The sequence below is a fragment of the Pleurodeles waltl genome, chromosome 12, assembly GCF_031143425.1.
Source record: "Pleurodeles waltl isolate 20211129_DDA chromosome 12, aPleWal1.hap1.20221129, whole genome shotgun sequence".
Lineage (NCBI taxonomy): Eukaryota > Metazoa > Chordata > Amphibia > Caudata > Salamandridae > Pleurodeles > Pleurodeles waltl.
In genome coordinates, this window is record NC_090451.1 from 92,760,552 (window position 1) to 92,785,506 (window position 24,955).

Consider the following 24,955-nt stretch of genomic DNA (forward strand, 5'->3'; position numbering starts at 1 on the left):
CACGGTACTGCGCGGTTTGTCTAGGTGGCGCCCTTTCGTGCCGACGGACGGATCTGTCAGGCGTACTGCGACCTGTCAGATCAGCTCCACAAGTGCTCCTATAGGGGAGCATGCACATGAGGAAAGCACTGCTGAGGTTTCCTATGGAGATTCCCTCAGTGTTTTCCTACCAAACCCCTACGCAGTCTGCCTTTCACTGTCTCTATAGTGTGACAGGCCAGCCACTAGGTGGCGCACCCAAGTTCTCACAACCATAACAGAGAGCACACACAGTGGGGTTGCCCAAAGAGCAACTAGGGTGTTTAATTTTTCATACAGACTTATCTATATGTTGTCTGTGCTTGCACCCCATATATATATGTATATATATGAAATATGGAATCCCCAGTGGACCACAAATATTCATCAATGCAGGAGGTTAAAGAAGAATGGCCTCAACACTTCCCCGCAGAATTAGATAAGGCAATCTCACAGGCGATTTATAGGGCTCTCGCCCCCCCCTGCAAGACAAGGTAAACAAACTGGCCAAAAGTATTCCTGGAGTGTTCATTGAATCCTCCTCCTGGGGCAAAGGAACCAGCGGATTGTCTGCAGGGGGCAAGAAGGCCAATAAACGTGACATGGGGCACCCGGAAGGTTTCAATAAGCTATATGAGACCCTCCGTAAGAGTGCGCGCACGCTCAAACACGCACCGTCCCAGGTGGATGATGAACCTGGGGAAAACTGAGACTTTGTCGGCCTAACTTCAGACCCTGACCCCAGGACTCCAATAGAGAGGAGGGTGATACGAAGACAGACATGTCCTCAGAAGATGAAGGGGACAAGGGCAGACATTGGCACCCAGGCTCCTCGGCTTCTGAATTCCAAGACGAAGAGGCAGGACAGTCAGATATGTTTGATCCCGAAGGGATCTATCACCTCAGGTCTTCAGAATGGACCCCAGACACAAAAGTGACTAAGTATGTGGCGAGCAAGATCTGCCAATCCCTAGAGAAAGAGGTGAGAATGTGCTTAAGAGCCAAATGCCTCACGCCAGCGCTGAGTGGGAAGGTAGCGGCCACACCAGACATTGAGCGCTAGATGTGTACTTTCTTTAGTAAATACATGCATGACCCAAAAAAGGGCATTGATCATTCCTGGAGAGGTTGCCAGGACAAACTTCTGGATGTGCTGGGACCACTCACAAAAATTATAGAAATGGCAAAACAAGCTAAGCAAACAGGGACCCCTATGTCTATTGACATAGTAGCTGCTTAGGCTCAGAGGGCCGTCTGCCTCCTGGGCAACGCAAGTTGTGCGTTGGCGGCTGAAAGGAGGAGATCTATACTCCTCAAAATCAATCCCAAGCTGGGGGAGCTTGCGACCTCTGAGGCTGGTGCTATTACGCAAGGCAACCTATTTGGCGACCTTTTCAACACAAAAATGGGGACGTTTGTCTCAACCTTTTCAGCCCACAACAAAGATCAATCGTCAACAAGAAGAAGATCTTCCTGGGGAAGGTTTTTGCAGGGGCTGGAAGAGGCAGTGGACGCTCCTCCGGTCCGCCATACCCACAAGGTCCCCCCAAGAGCCAATCCAAATGGAACAACGGATGGAATGAAAGTCTACAAGGTCCCCCCAAGAGCCACTACTAAAGTAACAACGGATGGAATGAAGGTCATCAAGGACCTTCTACTCAAACCGTGGATCTGGGCGAGGAAAAGGCTAGAGGTGGCAGAGGCAACAATTTCTCCCAGAGAGGACATTCTGGTAAGCAATTTCCTTTCTTCCCCTCAAGACCTAGGGTGGAGGTAAAGACTATTTGTGCACAATTGGGAGCAGATCACGTCAGACCCTTGGGTTCTTCAGACAATCAGTGGCTTCCACATAGAGTTCTATGGGACACTTGCCCAAATGGAGCGACTCCAACCCTTGATTTTTCAAACGAAGAGACTTTCCTAATAGACATAGAGGTAAGATAACTTCTGCAGAAAGGGGCAATCTCCAGATCTATCTGGAACCCACACAGGCTTGTGAGCAACCTGTTTTTGGCCCAAAGGAGGGACAAAGGCTTCAGAACGGTCATAAACCTAAAGAAGTTCAACAAATGGCTGGTACACAGGTCATCCATCTTCTAAGGGACATGCTTCTGACTGGATGGTCCGGCTGGACCTCAAGGATGCCTATCTTTCAGTACCAATTTACCCTCCACACAGAAGGTTTCTCCAATTTGTATGGCACAAGCAAATCAATGAGTTCAGGGCTGTTCCCTTCACCCTCTTGTAGGCACTGTGGTGCTTCACCAAGCCACTGAGATCAATGGTGGAGATCCTTCATACTATGGGGGTACGAATGATCATTTACCTGGACGACATCCTTCTGATGGACCAGTCTCACTCCCACCTTATTTACAACTTGAACATGACTATTGATCTTCTACAGGAACTGAGCTTTGTCATCAAGACAAGTCAGAAATTACTCCGAATCAAAGAATGACATTCCTGAGATTTCTCATTGATTCGGTTGAGGCTATTCCGGTCTCCCGACATCCAAGATTACCAAGATGAAGAAGGAGCTTTGAACGGTCCTGAGACGGGACGGAATCTCCTTGAGACCACTTGCCATTTTAGTTGATCTCCTCTCGTCCTCGATTCAGGCTATATCCCTGGGACCATTCTACTATCGAGCCCTTCAGAGACTGAAGGCAAACCACCTTTGAAAAGGATTACCTTACTCAAAATGTATATCTCTTTCACCAAATGCCAGGACAGAACTTCAGTGGTGGAGCGACCACATGGAAGCCTGGAATGGCCCGGTGATCTTCAGAACAACACTGGATATGGTGATAGAGTCGGAAGCCAGGCGACAGAGCTGGGGAGCTAGATGCAGAGAAATCTCCATGGGGGGCAGATGGTCGGAGGAGGAACTGAATCTCCACATCTATTGTCTTGAACTCCTAGCAGGTTCATCCGCAGTACAACCCTGACCAAAGACAAGGTGTCCTGCTGTGTTCTACTGAAGATGGACAATATCACAGTGGTTCAATATGTCAACATTCTGGGAGGGACTTGTCGAAGATCCTGTCGGATCTCGTGAAGGATTTCTGGCATTATTGCCTGCAGTAACAGATCTCAGTTACAGCGGAATACATTCGGGCATCAGCAATACAGTAGCAGACTGGAACTCCAGGAACTTCTCGGACAGAAGCAACTGGCAGCTGGACCGCAACACATTTCAAGCCCTCAAGAGTAGATGGGGTCCCTGTGACATAGATCTCTTTGCAACCAGACTGAACTGACAACTACCAAGATTAGTGGGTTGGAGTCTAGATCCAGAAACCGAAGCGGAAACTTTTCTCCAAGACTGGTCAAAGGGTGACCCACAAGCCTTTCCACCATTCATGATAATTCCTCAAGTAGCGGCTCAGGTTCGGAAGAAGAGACTATCTCTGGTCCTGGTAACACCGATCTGGAGGCCCCAGGCCTGGTTCCTTGCTCTGATGGAACTCTCCTGGGACCTTCCGATTGCACTGCCCTCGTTCCCTTCCATCCTCAGGGAACTTCATGGACAACTGCACCTTCTAGTCCTTCAGGACCCCTAACTCTCATGGCATGGAGGATTTCTAGCGACGCTGGAAAGACGTCTATCTTTCACAAGAATGTTTTGAATTCATCAAACAAGCATTGTTCCTCTTTTTGGTGGGCTTCAGGCACCATCAAGAGGTACCATTCGGCGGGAGACTATGGCATCGTTGGTGTCTGGAGAGACAACTGGATCCCCTGGGGGCAGAAGTTACCCATGTGTTGAATTTTCTGGCCAAGACAGCCGAAACATGTTTGGCTTATAATACAATAAATTCATTCAGATTGGCTATCTCAGCCGGGCACAACACCATCGACAACATGTCTGTGGGGGAACACTCTTAGGTATGTACACTCATGAAGGGGATTAGGCTCAGCAAACCGCTGGAGCCTAGATATTTAGGTTTGTGGGACGTCAACCTAGTACTGCGATTCCTTCCGAACTGGCAAGACAACCCGTATCTGTCCAGGACAGAGCTATCTGCGAAGCTGGCCACTCTTTTATGCCTCATTTCATGCAAAAGGGTTTCTGACGTGTAAGCCCTGGATATTTCAGCTAGAGTATTCACCCGAGACTGGGTTACTTTTACAATCTCGAGGACAACGAAGACCAATACCAGGTCGGTATCTTACCCAGGTTTTACAGACAACCCAAAATTGTGTGTGGTACGCTGTATTAAGGCATACGAGGAAAGCCATTCAGGTAGGTGGAAAACTAGAAGACAATATAAATGTGGTAGATTGGTCACCTGAATTGACTTTCAAAAAATTGTATTTCAAACCTATTTCAGATGCTGCAACTCTAGTAAGTTGTAAACATGCATAGTCCTTGTCTATCGTCCCAACATAGAATGAAAAATGTATTATTGCAGGGATAACCTCCTGACTCTCCCAAATAGCTTTGTTGAAGTATTATCATGCACACAGACTGCAGTCTATGAGTTCTCGGATGATTTAACGGCACTGTTGAGATCCTAAATAAATGTGATTTATCAAGATATGTTCAAACTGATTACAAATGTCTTGATGTTTTTTCTGCATGTATTTTACCATGATTTTGAGAATTCCCATGAACCTAAATGTCATATAATATAGTTTTCAGGCTGTGAATGCAGATTACTGCTGTCATTTAGAATTGGGTAATGAAATTTATACTGGATTAGAGTGGACATTTGTGGCTAACTTCCTCCAGCGAAGAAAAAGAAACAGGAAGGGATGTTGCGCACATATATACTTTCGACTAATGTTTGATAGGACAATGGTGGTCAGGGAGACACATTCCCTCAGTGTTCTTGGGATATGTAGTGTTACAGTTTCTTCTCTAATTATGTTACGTTCCTTGATGGCTGCTGTTACAATAAAGTGAAGTGGGAAATGCACAATCCTCACCTCCGTGTGCTTAACAGAATTGAAACTTTCCTTCTTGTTTGCTAGGAAATGTTTCCTTTGTTGTTGCAAAGAGCACGTAATGAAGCAGTTTGGCATAGTAGCATAATGCTGTGTTTTTTAAGGAAAATGTTGCCCAATCAAGGATTACTAAAAAAGGACTATAAAAGGACTGCCAGAACTGGAACAATAACTGCCATGTTCTTATGTGTCAAAGTAAGCAATATAGATTTCAGCTATGGTTGCCACCTTTCCCAGAGAAAAATGCAGGCCATTTGTTTACGTTTTAAGATGATTCTGCAAAAGATGTGACGTGATACTTTAAATGAAATTCAGTGAAAAATGTTAGAACTCATTTTAGCAAGGGTTTTGGTTCACATGAATTATCTATCAGTCAAGGGTCATTAATAGGGCACGTGTGGAACACGTCTTAAAGTTTCATCTTATATTTACAGTTTACACACGAATGGAGTAAAATGCCTGTTTGGTCGTTTTCCTCATTTTCGTACCGTCTGGGGCATTACTGTACTGGTTTTATCGGCAAAAAACGACTAGGTGGCAACCCTAATGTTAGTCAACGCCCTTTGCATGTAGGACTGCAAAGACCGTCGATTTAAAACCCTAGCAATGCAAACCTGTAAAACCCCACAATCAATCAACCGACAGCTAACAGCTAGGACTGGAGAAGGCGTGCCACAAATGCTGGATAAAACGAATCTTAAGAAAAACTTCACCGGAAACAACAGATCATTTCCGCGTGTTCTTGACTGTATGCACAACTCTGGTGTACCGGTAGTGTTTCCTGTTCGCAGGTCTAATGACCCGGAGGAGGAAAAAGAATACTGCATTGTCACTTCCTGGCTGGAAACTACAGCCTTTTGCCCTTGGTGCAAAGATCGTTTTGTGTTCTCGGCGACAGCTTCGTATGCGGGGGACTCCGAGGGTGTGCGAGTGTGTCCAGATATTGGCGATAAGGTATTTAGGACTGGTATCTACTGGCTGTACCCGCTTCCGCGTCTCCCAGTGTGTGTGCTTTTTGCTCTGTGTGGTTATTCCCCATTTTATGTGCCCACCCCGCTCCCTTGAGCGCTCAGCGCGCTGGCTGCGTTTCCCACACTGCCAGCCAGTTTATATCCCGCTTTTTTACTTCCACAAATCAAATAATGTACATTTTAAAAACACATGCATCCTAACAAATACAGTCAATTTTACGATCTCTGCTCAGGTAAGGCATTCCCAAAGGGCGCCTGCTATGATACCTGGTTGAAGTTCCATATTATTAAAATGTCAGATAATAGATTTTCCGATTCTCCGTGTCAGCAAGAACTGCATTTTTCAGTCAAGGGCTGTCCTTTTGCAAAAATGTTTTTTTAGGTGCGTTGCTTGTTTAACTGAAGTCAAGAATTTCTCTTGAATTGATTCGATTTTTAAAGGAAATGCCGAAACAGAAACCTCGGGCGCTTGGTGTCTTGGAAGTATGGCCAGGAAAATGTGTTTAGAGTAAGGGAGACCCTGCCAGTCGCCTCCCATTTCTGAGGTGGAAACAGGGCCGTCACACTTTCTTCTGCACGATCTAAATTGATTTTGGGGCACTAAGCTCATCTGTTTGTTTAATTTGTTACTCTAAATTTCACTAAAGCCAAAAATAGAATGCCTTCTCTTAAGGAGGAATGTAGACCTTGCAAACACAGAGAGGAGTGCATAGTGAAACGAATGCTTTTGGAGTAATTCACCTTTAAATATGAGTTTTTATTATTTAATGTTGTCAAGTAGTTCCTTGTCTCCATCATCTCTCAAGATTTCAGGAACAGCTATGAATTTGGGGGTAGGCACATGTGTCCGAGTTTGTGTCTTCTGCCAGGCTAGGCTGTCTCATAGATCCGTTCTAACTTATTTTTTGTTATTTTATTCCTGCAACTTTTTGGAGCAATTGAATGTCTATTATGAACAAAAGTGTTAGTTTTGACTTTTATGGTATTTTCATGGATGAATCCAGTGACTTATTGTTGATAGGTGATAATACTAGGTCCAGAACCTGTTTTGTGACTTCGAAGGATGCAACATAGACTACTGTACACTAGACACTGAAGTCTTGGAGGATGGCACCAGGTTATCAATAGACATACAGTGATGCCTTTGTTAGCAAAAAGTGGCTGATGAGTTCTTTGTGAGCACAGTTATTTGGTAGGCGCGAGGGGTCGGACTGCTGTTCAAGGTGATTAGTTTCTAGGCAGGCCTTTCATGTCATCTGCCCTCGATTACTACTCCAGGAAGGCTGGTGACAGTCAGGTGCAGTGATCTTACACTTCAGTGTGCCCTTGTTTTGGGTACTCCTGCTTAGGGCCAGTATTGTGTGCCTGGTGTAATCACCATCACTTTGCACAAGAAAGTGTAACTGACACCCTGGAGATGACATTTGAAAGAGAATCAACCTAACCCGGTTACAAAGTCTTAGAAAGTCTATTTGCTTCACCTGTCTAGAAAAGTGGTACTGAAACCACACAACTTTGTTCCTGTTCCAAGTTTTTATTGCCCAAGGAAGGTAGTACTTTGCAGAGTACTCAAAGAACTGCTTTGTGACTAAGCCTGGTAGCTGCAGGACAGTCAGTCTCCCAGACATGAGGAGATGTATTTTGGCTTGTACACTTCTTCCTGGAGGTGTTGAAGATCCACTTAGCACCTAGAAGCCTTGCTGATAACAGTAAGCCCAAGAAAGTGGGTGAGATAAACAGTTGAGAACACTTTAGTGATTGAAATGAAAAATATAAATGTTGTTTGAAAGATACATTTTACTTTTTTGCCAGAGTTCCCCAGTGTAATTGCAGCACCAGTATAGCACTTGTGTGGGGCTAGAAAGGAATTGCTTTCCAGATACTTTGATTTTTTTTATTTTCATTAACATCAGAGATGTGTAGCCGACAATTCATTAACATTTGTTCTGTATCTAGCTCTTTATACCTTTCTATACTTCAGTAACTCATCTTCACTGTAAGATGTTCCATCTAAAATAGCTTCTGCTATCTGACAAATAGCAAATTAAGGGTTCAAATCTCTATATTTTATTCAGTTTAAAACAATGTTGTTAATATTAGATTCTCTTGGGATTTCAGTTCAGTCACCATGCCCATTTGACTTGGTATGTATGTACCTTATAGGAGACCTGATGATATACATTTTTATTATAGAAAAAAAAATATTTACCTTTATTTAAAAAAAAAAATATGCCACATAAAGATGTCACCAAAATGATAACCAGTGTGAAATAGTATCTATATAATCTTTTGATATTAATTGTTCTAACCAAACATTATCCAGAAAAGTGTAGTATTTACATATATTAACTGTTCAGATTGGAACATTTTGTAGAAAATTGTGTAAGAATACAGACAACAAAAACAAATCAATTGGTATTCAGTGATACATTCTTTGAGACCATGGAAGTGCCTAGTGAAAAAGTACGCCTTCTCTAAGCACGCTGTAGAGGTGGACCAACACATTGTGGCAACAATTATTCAGGAAATGAAATATTTGAAGTATAGGTGTTTAAAAGATGTAAACTTAGATGAAATCAAAATCTTTAATTTGTAGGTATTTGTACAAAATCTTGCACTTGTCGAGTACTCGTTGTTTTACCCAATGCAGAATTGAAATGTCAACTGAGAGTGCTTAAATCACCAGCTATTCATTGAAATGTCAACTGAGCGTGCGTAAATCACCAGCTATTCATTGAAGTACAACGGGCTAGAGATGTCAAGTACATATTAATGATTTCAGATCTGGAGTATTCCATCATGTAAACTTGAATCTTCCAAGATGGGCTGAGATTTAAATCAATTAATAAATTGCATTTGAATTATCAAAAAGCGCACAGCTAAAACGGTGCACAAATTACATCTTAAAGTTGTCGGGCCTGGGTTTGAGGTGATCATTCAAAACACAAAAAAAAGCAAAACAGCATCAGGCACCAATAATAGAAAAAAACTGGAAATGTCAATTAGAAATGAAAAATGAGTGCCTTTTTTAGCAATAATACATAGGATGACTCTGGCTAATGGGCTTCTTGGTTTGTAACTAGTGGCATTAGCATCTACTGTAAGAAAATCTAAACAAATCCCAACTGATTTCACCAACAACTACTGCATATCACTTTCTAAATCTAGATGTGAAGACCCTCACTAGAGCAGATAGAAGAAAGCTGAAGCTTTCCACTAATCAGTTAATGTGGGTTTGATGTCCCTTTAACTGCCACTTTTTAGACTTCTTTTCCTCCACATGGGTACTGCCCTGCTGAGACCTCCACACATTGCCTAATAACCACATTTGGAAAGCTGGATAACCACGGGTCAAAAAATGTGTTGTCACCATAGGCTCCACCACTTACAACTGCCATTTGAGCACCATAACCTACTTTTCATAGAGGGCTAGACTAGGACCTATCTGCTGTCTGTGCCACTGACTACAATTAGGATTGGATACCTCAAGGGTCCCTGACTGCAAGCATTGTTAGAGGGAGGAGGATTGATTATAAGGTCCTTGCATTACTGCTTCCTTTTTTATTTATTTTTTATAGTTTTTTTTCTTGGGTTTCTCTTAAACATTGCAGACGACAATGAAATCCTGTACATAGGGACATTCTAAACTGCAAAAAATAGGAAATACAAAAAAACTCTGTGGTTCGTTAAGGAACTTATTGGGCACAGCGATGGTATCCATCATAACATTATACGCTGAGGTTGATCGAAAGACACATGGGCCCTCATTTTGACATTGGTGGTAAAAACTGCCTACCGCCGCGTGTGACGGCCGCCAAAATACCATCACAGTGGCTACCATCCGTCAGCCATATTATGATCACTGCCGGACTTCCACCCCAAGAAGGGCGGAAATCCGGCAGTGATCATACTGGCGGACGGTGGTAAGTTGTCACTGCGACCACCAGCACCGCCACGCCAGTTGAACGCCGCCAGCTGTATCATGACCCATGATACATCCTGGTGGTGTTCTGATGGCAGGCGCTGCTGGCGGTAGCAGCGCCCCTTCCCGTTCCCTGCCGGAAGGCCATCCAAGGCCAAGGTAAGTCAGGCTTCCGGCAGGGGAGGGGGATGTTGTGTGTGTGCGTATCTGGTTGTGTGCATGAATGTATGAGTGTGTGTGAATGCGTCTGTGTCTGTTGTGGTGTTTGTGTGGGTGTATGTGTGTAAGAATGGTGAAGTGAGTGCATGTCTGCATGTCAGTGTGCCTGTGTGTAAGAATGTTTTTGAGCATGTCTGGATGTATGCGTGTATGAATGCATGTATGCCAGTGTGAGTGATTGGGTGTATGCGTGGTGCGTGTATGGGAGGGTGGAGGGTGAGTGTGAGGATCGAAGGAGGTGGAGGGGTGTGGGTGTGAGGTTCGGAGGGGGAGGGGGTGAATGTGAGGATCGGAGGGGGTGGGGAGGGAGTTTGACAGGAAGGGGGGTGTCAGGTGTGTGTTGGGGGGTGGGGTGGGGGAGCCGCCTATTGATGACAGGGAAGGAATTCCCTGTCACCGGTAGGGTCTACCGCCATGCACCAATTTTTCTTAATTATTGGGCCTAGCGAAAAACAACCTTTCTTTTGTTTTGGTGGCCTCTTCTCTTTTCTGCCTCTGGCTGGGACTGCCATGTTGTTCTGTTGCTTATCTTCTCTTCTTTCCAAAACACAAGCATTTGTCTAATTCTATAGTCTGGGCATCCCTTGTTCACTGTTTAGGTGAGGCTGAGGTGTGCTATGGGCAAGTGCTAAAACAAGGTAACTAGTTTCTGCAGTAAAAACATAAAGCTTTCAAGTCCCATAAATATTCTTAAACCTGCAGTTCTCTGTGAAATGCAAAATGTGATTACAAACACTTGCATTAACTAACAAATGGGTACAGATGCATGTCCGTAGTGCATCTTACCTTCAGAATCTGTGCCTGGTACTTATACTGCCACTTTTGTCCATCCACTTCCAACCATTAGTATTTAAAAACATCGGTTGGTTGTACATTATAGACAATGACAACTTATCTTTCGTCCCTAAAGTGTTTCTTGAAATAGTCAGTGGTTTGTTCAGTCGTTGTGGTCGACCACAGTTTTTAATTCTTCTCCTCTTTTGTCTGTAGGGCCTGAAGCAAAGGCTTGGGAATGCAGATCTTCAACCTTTCACTATAATGCGTGCCAATGGGTAGTTATTTCTTCATTTTTGAAACATAACATGTTTTCAGATTTGGGTGTTACGCTGGACTGGTGTCGATTACATCTAGCTGTTCCTACCCTGATGTTCCAGTTTGTTGCAGATGGATATTTTCAGGGTCCTGGTAGTCTTAGCAGACTTGATTAGTTTGCTCAGTGGCTTTTTTATACTTTGAACTAAAAATCCCTAGAGGCAGGCATTGATCCCTTAATGATAAACAGTCCCACACTGGCTGTCTCTACGCACCATCTCTTGTAATCTTTATTACTTAACATTCTGTATGGGCAGTGTTGCGGCTGTTAACTGTGTATAGAGACATGTTTACAATTTTCCCTTATGTGTTAGTATTGTGTCTAAGTCCAAATGTTTTTAACGAAGTCTCATCATAAACCATGGGTGTTGCAGTCATTTTTATGCTTTATTTTTTGTTAAGGTTGTTCAGTGCTTGCAGTGTAGCCTTACCACTAAGAAGTTTCACAAAGGTGATGAAAAAGTGGGTAAAGACAATTAGTTTACACTAGGGACTCCCGCTTTATTGCCCAAGATCTTGCTTCATCACCTTTAGGCCCAATAAAATCTACTCTTTCCACTCATTTTCACTTATTAAGTACTAGAAAGGGCTCTGGGGGAGAGAAGAATAATCTTCTGATTTTAAAGATTGAGGCCCTCATTATGAACACGGCTGTCGAAACCGCTGTGTTCATGCTGGAGATCAAACCACTAACTGCCAGCGTCCCCGGATCCCCGGCAGCCATATAATGTACATTCCTGTGGGCCGCCAATGCCTGTGTGGCGGGTGCAGCTGCACCCGTCGCGCAGATCAGCAGTGACCTGCGCGATGGGGCACTGCACAGGGGCCCCTGCACTGCCCATGCCAAGTGCAGGGGACCCCAGGGGTGCCCCAGTGCACCCCTTCCACCAGCCTTTCCACCAGGGAAAGGCTGGAGGCTGAGGAATCATTATCCGAGGGGCAGCTCTGCTGCCCTGTCGGATAATGATTCTGACCGCCGCCAGGCTGCCTAACAGAGACAGCCTGGCGGTGAGTGAGGGCCGACAATGGCGGCCCTCATGGTGTTCGTAATCTGACGGTGTGGCCCGCCATGCTGGCTGGTGGGTTTACCCGCCACCGCCAGCATGGCGGGCAACACCGCCAAGTTCAAAATGACCACATGAGTCTAATTTGGAGTTTGATGGATGGGCTACTTCTTCACAAATGCCATAAACATCCTGTCCTCCTTTTCACAAGTGCATAGGATATAATGTACTTGTAATATGGCAGAGGGATACCATCATGTTTGTGACGGAGTAAATCATCCTCAAAATTCTAAAGCAAACCCATATTTATTTATATACCTGTTTTATAAGTGGGGTTCTTAATCATAGTGGTTGCGCTCGTGTTTAGGATACGAGCCACCCGGAATGAGAGAATCATGCACAATCTTTTATCCTTCACAGATTCATATTTTGTTGGAGTTCTAGTTAATTTATTAAACCAAATGTTAAGATGGCAGTTCATGGGGAAGTTCATTGATAAGCATATTGAAGTTAATATGTGGGTATTCTTTCTATCTTTCAGTGAATTGATCTAGGAACAAGATAAAGAGAAAACGCTGGAATAGCAGAAATTATAAAATGGAGTCACGTGAGATATTGTCAAGAAACATGAAAGAAAAGGTCATACAATGCCTAAAAGAGAAGGAAGCCAGCCGAGCACATCTCTTTTCACAAAAGACATCAATGAACTGTGCAGTACTCATATCAACTAACCACCCTGAATATAAAACAATTATCCATTCACCTAGAACTATTGCAAGAAAGCAAAAAGAGAAAGAATTGAAAACATGGACATGTGCTATATGTGGCAAGAGCTTCAGTCGGTCAGCAAGCTTGATGCTTCATCAAAGAAGACACACAGGTGAAACACCTTACAAGTGTAGTGAGTGTGAAAAGAGTTATTGCTGGGCATCCAGCTTGCTTCTTCATCAGAGAACACATAGTGGAGAAAAACCGTATAAATGCACTGAATGTGGAAAGATTTTCCGCCAAACATCGAGCCTCATCATTCACCAAAGAAAGCATACTGGAGAAAAGCCATACACGTGCACTCTATGTGAAAAGGCTTTCAGGCACTCATCAAGTCTTATCGTTCACAAAAGAACACACACAGGAGAAAAACCATTCATTTGTGATCAATGTGGAAAGTGTTTCAGTCAGTCCTCACACTTAATGACCCACAAGAAAACGCACACCGGAGAGAAGCAGTATGAATGTGATGAGTGTGGAAAGTGTTTTAGTCAATCAGGAAACCTGATTCAACACAAGAACTTGCACACAAGTGAGAAGCTTAAAAAGCCACACAAAACAATGGTTAAACTCATAGAGGTATCAATTCCCAATGACTACTACATTCTACATATGGAGAGGCAAAAAATGTTAAAACTCCAGGAGATGCAGTCTGAGCAAAGTATAAAGGAAGAACAATGTTGAATAATTGACAGCATGTTTCCAAGAAAGGTCTCCGACATCCACCTAAATATGAAATGTTTGTTTTTATCCTGAGTGCAGAAAAACGTTCCTACAGTTGGACCTGATTGTGAGTAGCACAGTTAATTCTGATGTGCACAGCTTTTAACACACAACAGGTTTCATGGCAAACACCACACACCAGTAATTTTTCCAAAGTAAACTTTGCAGGTCAAACATACCAAAATTTACAGAGAGTAAATACCATCAGATGCACACTGTGGTAGAGAAAGAACCTACATTTGCATGTAGTGTTCTATTTTGGGGAAAAACTAGTAATAGGAATTCTCTATCACACCCAACAAAGTCTGATTTTCTTGGCTGTTAGAAATATTAACCTTCTGTGTGGCACTTGTAATCTGGAACATAAATATAACTTAACCTAACTCAAGAGGTTTAGTTCCTGTTTTCATTCATGGTGGTGTGAAATAAATGTTAACCTTTCCTTAAAGACATGCTGCATGTAATGTAATGAGAAGCTGCTAAGATATGATAACTACATGCAGGTTGTTTTTAAGATAGATGAGGGAGAATGCACACAGGAAGAACACAAAGTACCTCAGCTGATCCTTTGAAACTGAAAGTTATGTAATATACACATTTTATAAAAAAAAATACACAGATGAATTTATTGAAACAGCATTACATAAAAACTTGTTAACAACTAAGAATTATAATTCAGTCACCACTGAAATGCATTTTCACAAAAGAGAAATGGATAGCTATAGCTATGATGTTCAAGGAATCCTTTCCAGTGGCAATACTGGTTAGTTTATAAAACAAAGTCTGAATAGTAATAATATTAATAACTGCACTAAATAGTGACTATGTTAAAATTGGAAATAAAGTTATTCTTGACATAATTAAAGGAAAAGCACATGAAGAGTTGCCATCAATTTGAGAGAACTCTCAAGAACTCTGCCAGGAAAAAGGATTGCTTTCTTGTTATGCCCTTTATCTAAAAGGAACACATCTTAGAGACACTAATGAGAATGCTAACAAGAACATGATTTATAATAATTATTCGGGGAAATGGGGACAGCAATGGAACATTATCACACATTTTTTAGAGGAATAGGAGGATCTCTGCCAACAAACACCCTTCATAAGGCTGCCACTTCTACAGTTTTCTAGGCCCATATACATAGGCCTAACTAGTGTGAACAAAGGAACTTGAAAAGCTTCCAACATTATCTAGAAGTACAAAAATGTGTTGATGCTATTTGTGGTTTGTAAATGGCTTATAGTTAAAGTCTTGCAACTCAACACCTATTAGAACACAGTCAACTTTTAAAATGTGTTACTTGATGTGTACAGTATGATGAGGGATCAAGCTGAAAAAATTATACTCTTCTACCTACTTGAAGAGTGCAACATGAAATAATTTGAGCTGGAGACAGTAAGAACAAACTTGCGGACAAAGTACAATAATCAAAAGTAAAAGTGTTAGCAATGACGTTTACAAGGGAAACATATGTTTTGTTTGTTTTGCCTATATGTACCAAAAAATGAAATTCAGACTATACATATTCATACCTTATCTTGCTGTTATTGAACCATATACTTCCTTCAAAATAAATGAACTGCAATATTGGAGCAACCCAAACTTGTACCTTACTTTCTCAACTCACCAGATGCAACTAAGTAGGCAGTTGCCTTACTGTCTCATGAATATAGGAAGTGTACCCGCATCTGATATATACAGATAAACTTCTACCACCTAAGAACTCTTACATATTACTCAATTAAACTGTAGCAATTCAGTATTCAGGAGGTAGTCTTAAGAATATTTATTCACTCGGATCCTTTGTTTTCTTGAAGGTACCTTTTTATTTACAAGTGATTTGAATCACTTACATTATGAGCCAACCAATTAGTAAATGTGTTTTATGAATTACTTTGTAATAATCCTCATTGGTTAATTTTATATTATTTTCCCTACATGAGTGATTGTTAATAAATAATTCAAGCACATGTGATAAGTTATTATAAATTAACAATGTTCGGATTAATTCTCTGTATTTAAAAAAAATGATTGGTCTGAATTTTGTACACCTCTTCTGAATAGTCTAATAAATTCTATCAGATCCATAGCTGTTCTTTCCTTGATTTTCACAGTTTTCCGCTCTATAAACTATATTGCAATTGCTGGTCTGGTTAATAATTGGTATATTGGTTGGGCCCCAGAGGTGCACGTTATAAAATTAAATAGTATGATATCACACTGTCACAGCTGTCTCCAGTATGTTAAACATGTCGATAATTTTCCTCCTCTACATGTATCTCACTATGGTCAAGTGAATGAATGAATGAATAAATGATTTGTGTAGTGCGCAGCTACTCAGTGAGTCTCCTGGCACTCTGGCAAAAGACCAGACGGGGAGCAAGACTTAAAGATTAAACAAGTAGGTTTTCAGTGCTTTTCAGAAGCTGGCTTAATCCGTGAGGCTCTTAGTTGAAACAGGAGCTGGTTCCAGATCTTGTCAGCAAGTACCTCAAAAGAAGCACACATCTCCACCCACCACCCCCACTGTTCTCTTCTAAAACACGGGACAGTAATAATCCAAGCAATCCTAGAGCGCAGGGTACTGAACGGACAATATTCAATGATCCTCTCATTAAGGTATTTGGGACCTGTACTTTAGAAAGCTTGATGTGCGATCGTGTAGGCTTTGAACGTCACTCTTACAGACTGGCAACCAGTGCAGTTGTTCCGAGAGTTGGGACACCGAGGAGCCTTTAGACAGTTTATAAACAGGATTACCGTGTTCTGCACCATCTGCATCCGGTACAAGAGATAGTCTGCAATTCCCATGTAGAGGATGTTGACATAGTCCAATCTGGACAGAATCCGCACTCTAACCACTGATTTCTGTGTATCCCATGGAAAGAGGTCCAGGAATTTCTTCAGCATCCTTCAAGTCCAAAAACAGGATTTCGAAGGAGAGCTGTGCATCAAACATTACTTGCAGGTTCCTTGCTACCTCCATTGGGTGGGAGGGGGCAGAACCCCGCTGCTTGGCCAAGCATCTGTCCAGCCCAGAAGAGGATCGGTGCCAAACAGCAGTGTTTCTGTCTCATCCGGGTTACACCGTAAGAAATTAGTTCTAAGCCAATCCTTCACTGATACCACACAAGATGTAAATGTTTGGTTAACAGTGACTGAGCTGGCATCGTAAGACAACTGCAGTTACGTATCATCAGTATACCAGACAATTTTAATGTCGAATGACAACTAAAATGCCACGGGGTCCATACAGATATCAAAAAGAGTGGGGATCAATGAAGAGCCTTGTGGCATCCCACATTTTAATGATTTCACCTCCAAGTAGTAGGGCTCAATCCATACTGCTTGCTTTCGCTGCTCTGGGAAACAGTCCAACCATTTCAGAGCCATTCACCCAACCTCAAAACCGTCTCCAGTCTTTGAAGCAAGATTTCCTGTGAAACAATATCAAACGCCACTGGTAGATCCAGCACGGTTAAAGCAACGTTAAGTTCCACATCTAAACTGACTTGATGGGTTTGATTATTTCCAGCAATGCAGTTTCAGTGCTGCACCGGACTACGAAGCCTGATTGGGATGGATGCCGAAGGTTGCTGGTGGTTAAAAACTCGGAAGGTTGGATATTCACAATCTTCAAGAGTCTTTGACAGGACTCTAGGGTCCGCATAAGGTTTAGTGGCCTGTGTATTGGATTTATTAATTATTTATAGATCCGGTACAACATATGAACACTATAAAAAATAACAAAACAAAGATAACATATTGTAGGAAGTTGGCTCTGTATGTGCTACTTCAAAGTAAGGAATAGCATGCACAGAGTCCAAGGGTTCCCCTTAGAGGTAAGATAGTGGCAAAAAGAGATAATACTAATGCTCTATTTTGTGGTAGTGTGGTCGAGCAGTAGGCTTATCCAAGGAGTAGTGTTAAGCATTTGTTGTACATACACATAGACAATAAATGAGGTACACACACTCAGAGACAAATCCAGCCAATAGGTTTTTGTATAGAAAAATACCTTTTCTTAGTTTATTTTAAGAACCACAGGTTCAAATTCTACATGTAATATCTCATTCGAAAGGTATTACAGGTAAGTACTTTAGGAACTTCAAATCATCAAAATTGCATGTATACTTTTCAAGTTATTCACAAATAGCTGTTTTAAAAGTGGACACTTAGTGCAATTTTCACAGTTCCTAGGGGAGGTAAGTATTTGTTAGGTTAACCAGGTAAGTAAGACACTTACAGGGCTTAGTTCTTGGTCCAAGGTAGCCCACCGTTGGGGGTTCAGAGCAACCCCAAAGTCACCACACCAGCAGCTCAGGGCCGGTCAGGTGCAGAGTTCAAAGTGGTGCCCAAAACACATAGGCTAGAATGGAGAGAAGGGGGTGCCCCGGTTCCGGTCTGCTTGCAGGTAAGTACCCGCGTCTTCGGAGGGCAGACCAGGGGGGTTTTGTAGGGCACCGGGGGGGACACAAGCCCACACAGAAATTTCACCCTCAGCAGTGCGGGGGCGGCCGGGTGCAGTGTAGAAACAAGCGTCGGGTTTGTAATGGAAGTCAATGGGAGATCTAGGGATCTCTTCAGCGCTGCAGGCAGGCAAGGGGGGGGTTCCTCGGGGAAACCTCCACTTGATCAAGGGAGAGGGACTCCTGGGGGTCACTCCTCCAGTGAAAGTCCGGTCCTTCAGGTCCTGGGGGCTGCGGGTGCAGGGTCTCTCCCAGGTGTCGGGACTTAGGATTCAAAGAGTCGCGGTCAGGGGAAGCCTCGGGATTCCCTCTGCAGGCGGCGCTGTGGGGGCTCAGGGGGGACAGGTTTTTGTACTCACAGTCTTAGAGTAGTCCTGGGGTCCCTCCTGAGGTGTTGGATCGCCACCAGCCGAGTCGGGGTCTCCGGGTGCAGTGTTGCAAGTCTCACGCTTCTTGCGGGGAGCTTGCAGGGTTCTTTAAAAGCTGCTGGAAACAAAGTTGCAGCTTTTCTTGGAGCAGGTCCGCTGTCCTCGGGAGTTTCTTGTCTTTTCGAAGCAGGGGCAGTCCTCAGAGGATGTCGAGGTCGCTGGTCCCTTTGGAAGGCGTCGCTGGAGCAGGATCTTTGGAAGGCAGGAGACAGGCCGGTGAGTTTCTGGAGCCAAGGCAGTTGTCGTCTTCTGGTCTTCCTCTGCAGGGGTTTTCAGCTAGGCAGTCCTTCTTCTTGTAGTTGCAGGAATCTAATTTTCTAGGGTTCAGGGTAGCCCTTAAATACTAAATTTAAGGGCGTGTTTAGTTCTGGGGGGTTAGTAGCCAATGGCTACTAGCCCTGAGAGTGGGTACACCCTCTTTGTGCCTCCTCCCAAGGGGAGGGGGTCACAATCCTAACCCTATTGGGGGAATCCTCCATCTGCAAGATGGAGGATTTCTAAAAGTTAGAGTCACCTCAGCTCAGGACACCTTAGGGGCTGTCCTGACTGGCCAGTGACTCCTCCTTGTTGCTTTCTTTGTTCCCTCCAGCCTTGCCGCCAAAAGTGGGGGCCGTGGCCGGAGGGGGCGGGCAACTCCACTAAGCTGGAGTGCCCTGCTGGGCTGTGACAAAGGGGTGAGCCTTTGAGGCTCACCGCCAGGTGTCACAGCTCCTGCCTGGGGGAGGTGTTAGCATCTCCACCCAGTGCAGGCTTTGTTACTGGCCTCAGAGTGACAAAGGCACTCTCCCCATGGGGCCAGCAACATGTCTCTGGTGTGGCAGGCTGCTGGAACTAGTCAGCCTACACAGACAGTCGGTTACGTTTCAGGGGGCACCTCTAAGGTGCCCTCTGTGGTGTATTTTACAATAAAATGTACACTGGCATCAGTGTGCATTTATTGTGCTGAGAAGTTTGATACCAAACTTCCCAGTTTTCAGTGTAGCCATTATGGTGCTGTGGAGTTCGTGTTTGACAGACTCCCAGACCATATACTCTTATGGCTACCCTGCACTTACAATGTCTAAGATTTTGTTTAGACACTGTAGGGGTACCATGCTCATGCACTGGTACCCTCACCTATGGTATAGTGCACCCTGCCTTAGGGCTGTAAGGCCTGCTAGAGGGGTGTCTTACCTATACTGCATAGGCAGTGAGAGGCTGGCATGGCACCCTGAGGGGAGTGCCATGTCGACTTACTTGTTTTGTCCTCACTAGCACACACAAGCTGGCAAGCAGTGTGTCTGTGCTGAGTGAGAGGTCTCCAGGGTGGCATAAGACATGCTGCAGCCCTTAGAGACCTTCCTTGGCATCAGGGCCCTTGGTACTAGAAGTACCAGTTACAAGGGACTTATCTGGATGCCAGGGTCTGCCAATTGTGGATACAAAAGTGCAGATTAGGGAAAGAACACTGGTGCTGGGGCCTGGTTAGCAGGCCTCAGCACACTTTCAATTGTAAACATAGCATCAGCAAAGGCAAAAAGTCAGGGGGCAACCATGCCAAGGAGGCATTTCCTTACACAACCCCCCCCCAAACGAAAGAGGATGAGACTAACCTTTCCCAAGAGAGTCTTCATTTTCTAAGTGGAAGAACCTGGAAAGGCCATCTGCATTGGCATGGGCAGTCCCAGGTCTGTGTTCCACTATAAAGTCCATTCCCTGTAGGGAGATGGACCACCTCAACAGTTTAGGATTTTCACCTTTCATTTGCATCAGCCATTTGAGAGGTCTGTGGTCAGTTTGAACTAGGAAGTGAGTCCCAAAGAGGTATGGTCTCAGCTTCTTCAGGGACCAAACCACAGCAAAGGCCTCCCTCTCAATGGCACTCCAACACTGCTCCCTGGGGAGTAACCTCCTGCTAATGAAAGCAACAGGCTGGTCAAGGCCATCATCATTTGTTTGGGACAAAACTGCCCCTATCCCATGTTCAGAGGCATCAGTCTGCACAATGAACTGCTTAGAATAATCTGGAGCTTTGAGAACTGGTGCTGAGCACATTGCTTGTTTCAGGGTGTCAAAGGCCTGTTGGCATTCCACAGTCCAGTTCACTTTCTTGGGCATTTTCTTGGAGGTGAGTTCAGTGAGGGCTGTCACAATGGATCCATATCCCTTCACAAACCTCCTGTAATACCCAGTCAAGCCAAGGAATGCCCTGACTTGAGTCTGGGTTTTTGGAGCTACCCAGTCCAGAATAGTCTGGATCTTGGGTTGGAGTGGCTGAACTTGGCCTCCACCTACAAGGTGGCCCAAGTAAACCACAGTTCCCTGCCCTATCTGGCATTTGGATGCCTTGATAGAGAGGCCTGCAGATTGCAGAGCCTTCAAAACCTTCTTCAGGTGGACCAGGTGATCCTGCCAGGTGGAGCTAAAGACAGCAATATCATCAAGATAAGCTGTGCTAAAGGACTCCAAGCCAGCAAGGACTTGATTCACCAACCTTTGGAAGGTGGCAGGGGCATTCTTTAAACCAAAGGGCATAACAGTAAACTGATAATGCCCATCAGGGGTGGAGAATGCTGTTTTCTCTTTTGCTCCAGGTGCCATTTTTATTTGCCAGTACCCTGCTGTCAAGTCAAAGGTACTTAAGAATTTGGCAGCACCTAATTTGTCTATTAGCTCATCAGCTCTTGGAATTGGATGAGCATCTGTCTTGGTGACAGAATTGAGCCCTCTGTAGTCCACACAAAACCTCATCTCTTTCTTTCCATCTTTGGTGTGAGGTTTGGGGACTAAGACCACTGGGCTAGCCCAGGGGCTGTCAGAGCGCTCAATTACTCCCAATTCCAGCATCTTGTGGACTTCCACCTTGATGCTTTCCTTAACATGGTCAGACTGTCTAAAGATTTTGTTTTTGACAGGCATGCTGTCTCCTGTGTCCACATCATGGGTACACAGGTGTGTCTGACCAGGGGTTAAGGAGAAGAGTTCAGGAAACTGTTGTAGGACTCTCCTACAATCAGCTTGCTGTTGGCCAGAGAGGGTGTCTGAGTAGATCACTCCATCTACTGTGCCATCTTTTGGGTCTGATGACAGAAGATCAGGGAGAGGTTCACTCTCTGCCTCCTGATCCTCATCTGTTACCATCAACAGATTCACATCAGCCCTGTCATGGAAGAGCTTAAGGCGGTTCACATGGATCACCCTCTTGGGGCTCCTGCTTGTGCCCAGGTCCACCAGGTAGGTGACCTGACTCTTCCTTTCTAGCACTGGGTAAGGGCCACTCCATTTGTCCTGGAGTGCCCTGGGAGCCACAGGCTCCAGAACCCAGACTTTCTGCCCTGGTTGGAACTCAACCAGTGCAGCCTTTTGGTCATACCAAAACTTCTGGAGCTGTTGGCTGGCCTCAAGGTTTTTGGTTGCCTTTTCCATGTACTCTGCCATTCTAGAGCGAAGGCCAAGTACATAGTCCACTATGTCCTGTTTAGGCTCATGGAGAGGTCTCTCCCAGCCTTCTTTAACAAGGGCAAGTGGTCCCCTTACAGGATGACCAAACAGAAGTTCAAAGGGTGAGAATCCTACTCCCTTCTGTGGCACCTCTCTGTAAGCGAAAAGCAGACATGGCAAGAGGACATCCCATCTCCTTTTGAGCTTTTCTGGGAGCCCCATGATCATGCCTTTTAATGTCTTGTTGAATCTCTCAACCAAGCCATTAGTTTGGGGATGGTATGGTGTAGTGAATTTATAAGTCACTCCACACTCATTCCACATGTGCTTTAGGTATGCTGACATGAAGTTGGTACCTCTGTCAGACACCACCTCCTTAGGGAAACCCACTCTGGTAAAGATACCAATGAGGGCCTTGGCTACTGCAGGGGCAGTAGTCGACCTAAGGGGAATAGCTTCAGGATACCTGGTAGCATGATCCACTACTACCAGGATATACATATTTCCTGAGGCTGTGGGAGGTTCTAGTGGACCAACTATGTCCACACCCACTCTTTCAAAGGGAACCCCCACCACTGGAAGTGGAATGAGGGGGGCCTTTGGATGTCCACCTGTCTTACCACTGGCTTGACAGGTGGGGCAGGAGAGGCAAAACTCCTTAACCATGTTGGACATATTGGGCCAGTAGAAGTGGTTGACTAACCTCTCCCACGTCTTGGTTTGTCCCAAATGTCCAGCAAGGGGAATGTCATGGGCCAATGTTAGGATGAACTTCCTGAACAGCTGAGGCACTACCACTCTCCTAGTGGCACCAGGTTTGGGGTCTCTGGCCTCAGTGTACAGGAGTCCATCTTCCCAATAGACCCTATGCGTTCCATTTTTCTTGCCTTTGGACTCTTCAGCAGCTTGCTGCCTAAGGCCTTCAAGAGAGGGACAGGTTTCTTGTCCCTTACACAGCTCCTCCCTTGAGGGTCCCCCTGGGCCTAAGAGCTCAACCTGATAAGGTTCAAGCTCCAAAGGCTCAGTTCCCTCAGAGGGCAGAACTTCTTCCTGAGAAGAGAGGTTCCCTTTCTTTTGCTGTGTTGCAGTTGGTTTCCCAACTGACTTTCCTGTTCTCTTGGTAGGCTGGGCCATTCTTCCAGACTCCAGCTCTACTTGTTCACCCTGTGCCTTGCATTGTGCTCTTGTTTTCACACACACCAGTTCAGGGATACCCAGCATTGCTGCATGGGTTTTTAGTTCTACCTCAGCCCATGCTGAGGACTCCAGGTCATTTCCAAGCAGACAGTCCACTGGGATATTTGAGGAGACCACCACCTGTTTCAGGCCATTGACCCCTCCCCATTCTAAAGTAACCATTGCCATGGGATGTACTTTTCTCTGATTGTCAGATTTGGTGACTGTGTAAGTTTTTCCAGTCAGGTATTGGCCAGGGGAAACCAGTTTCTCTGTCACCATGGTGACACTGGCACCTGTATCCCTCAGGCCCTCTATTCTAGTCCCATTAATTAAGAGTTGCTGTCTGTATTTTTGCATGTTAGGCGGCCAGACAGCTAGTGTGGCTAAATCCACCCCACCCTCAGAAACTAGAGTAGCTTCAGTGTGGACCCTGATTTGCTCTGGGCACACTGTTGATCCCACTTGGAGACTAGCTATACCAGTGTTACCTGGATGGGAGTTTGGAGTGGAACCTTTCTTGGGACAGGCCTTGTCTCCAGTTTGGTGTCCATGCTGTTTACAGCTATGACACCAGGCCTTTTTGGGATCAAAGTTTTTACCCTTGTACCCATTGTTTTGTGAAGAGGCTCTGGGCCCACCCTCCTGTGCAGGTTTTTGGGGGCCTGTAGAAGACTCTTTACTATTTTTAGTTTTGGTTGTCTCATCACCCTTCCCCTGGGGAGGCTTTGTGACCCCTTTCTTTTGGTCACCCCCTGTTGAAGTCTTGGACACCCTTGTCTTGACCCAATGGTCCGCCTTCTTTCCCAATTCTTGGGGAGAAATTGGTCCTAGGTCTACCAGATGCTGATGCAGTTTATCATTGAAACAATTACTTAACAGGTGTTCTTTCACAAATAAATTGTACAGCCCATCATAATTACTTACACCACTGCCTTGAATCCAACCATCTAGTGTTTTCACTGAGTAGTCAACAAAGTCAACCCAGGTCTGGCTCGAGGATTTTTGAGCCCCCCTGAACCTAATCCTGTACTCCTCAGTGGAGAATCCAAAGCCCTCAATCAGGGTACCCTTCATGAGGTCATAAGATTCTGCATCTTTTCCAGAGAGTGTGAGGAGTCTATCCCTACACTTTCCAGTGAACATTTCCCAAAGGAGAGCACCCCAGTGAGATCTGTTCACTTTTCTGGTTACACAAGCCCTCTCAAAAGCTGTGAACCACTTGGTGATGTCATCACCATCTTCAAATTTTGTCACAATCCCTTTGGGGATTTTTAACATGTCAGGAGAATCTCTGACCCTATTTATATTGCTGCCACCATTGATGGGTCCTAGGCCCATCTCTTGTCTTTCCCTTTCTATGGCTAGGAGCTGTCTCTCTAAAGCCAATCTTTTGGCTATCCTGGCTAACAGGTGGTCATCTTCACTGAGAGCATCCTCAGTGATTTCAGAAATGTGGGACCCTCCTGTGAGGGACTCACCATTTCTGACTAACACAGTTGGAGACAGGACTTGAGGGGTCCTGTTCTCCCTATTTAGGACTGGAGGAGGGACATTGGCCTCCAAGTCACTAATTTCTTCCTCTGTGATGTCATCATCAGAGGGGTTGGCTTTTTCAAACTCTGCCAACAGCTCCTGGAGCTGAATTTTGGTAGGTCTGGAGCCAATGGTTATTTTTTTGATATTACAGAGAGACCTTAGCTCCCTCATCTTAAGATGGAGGTAAGGTGTGGTGTCGAGTTCCACCACATTCATCTCTGTATCAGACATTATTTTGCTAAAAGTTGGAAGACT

General features: G+C 44.6%; 1 protein-coding gene across 1 annotated transcript in view; it reads left to right on the forward strand.

Annotated features, from left to right (window-relative positions):
* The window catches only part of LOC138267513 (zinc finger protein ZFP2-like), a 237,779-nt gene extending 222,024 nt beyond the window's left edge, over positions 1–15,755 (forward strand). The window contains exon 7 of the mRNA XM_069216516.1: positions 13,008–15,755. Coding sequence (XP_069072617.1) covers positions 13,008–13,628 — 621 coding nt within the window. The 3' untranslated portion in view covers positions 13,629–15,755. The remainder of the gene's footprint in view (positions 1–13,007) is intronic.
* Positions 15,756–24,955: the final 9,200 nt, after the last annotated feature.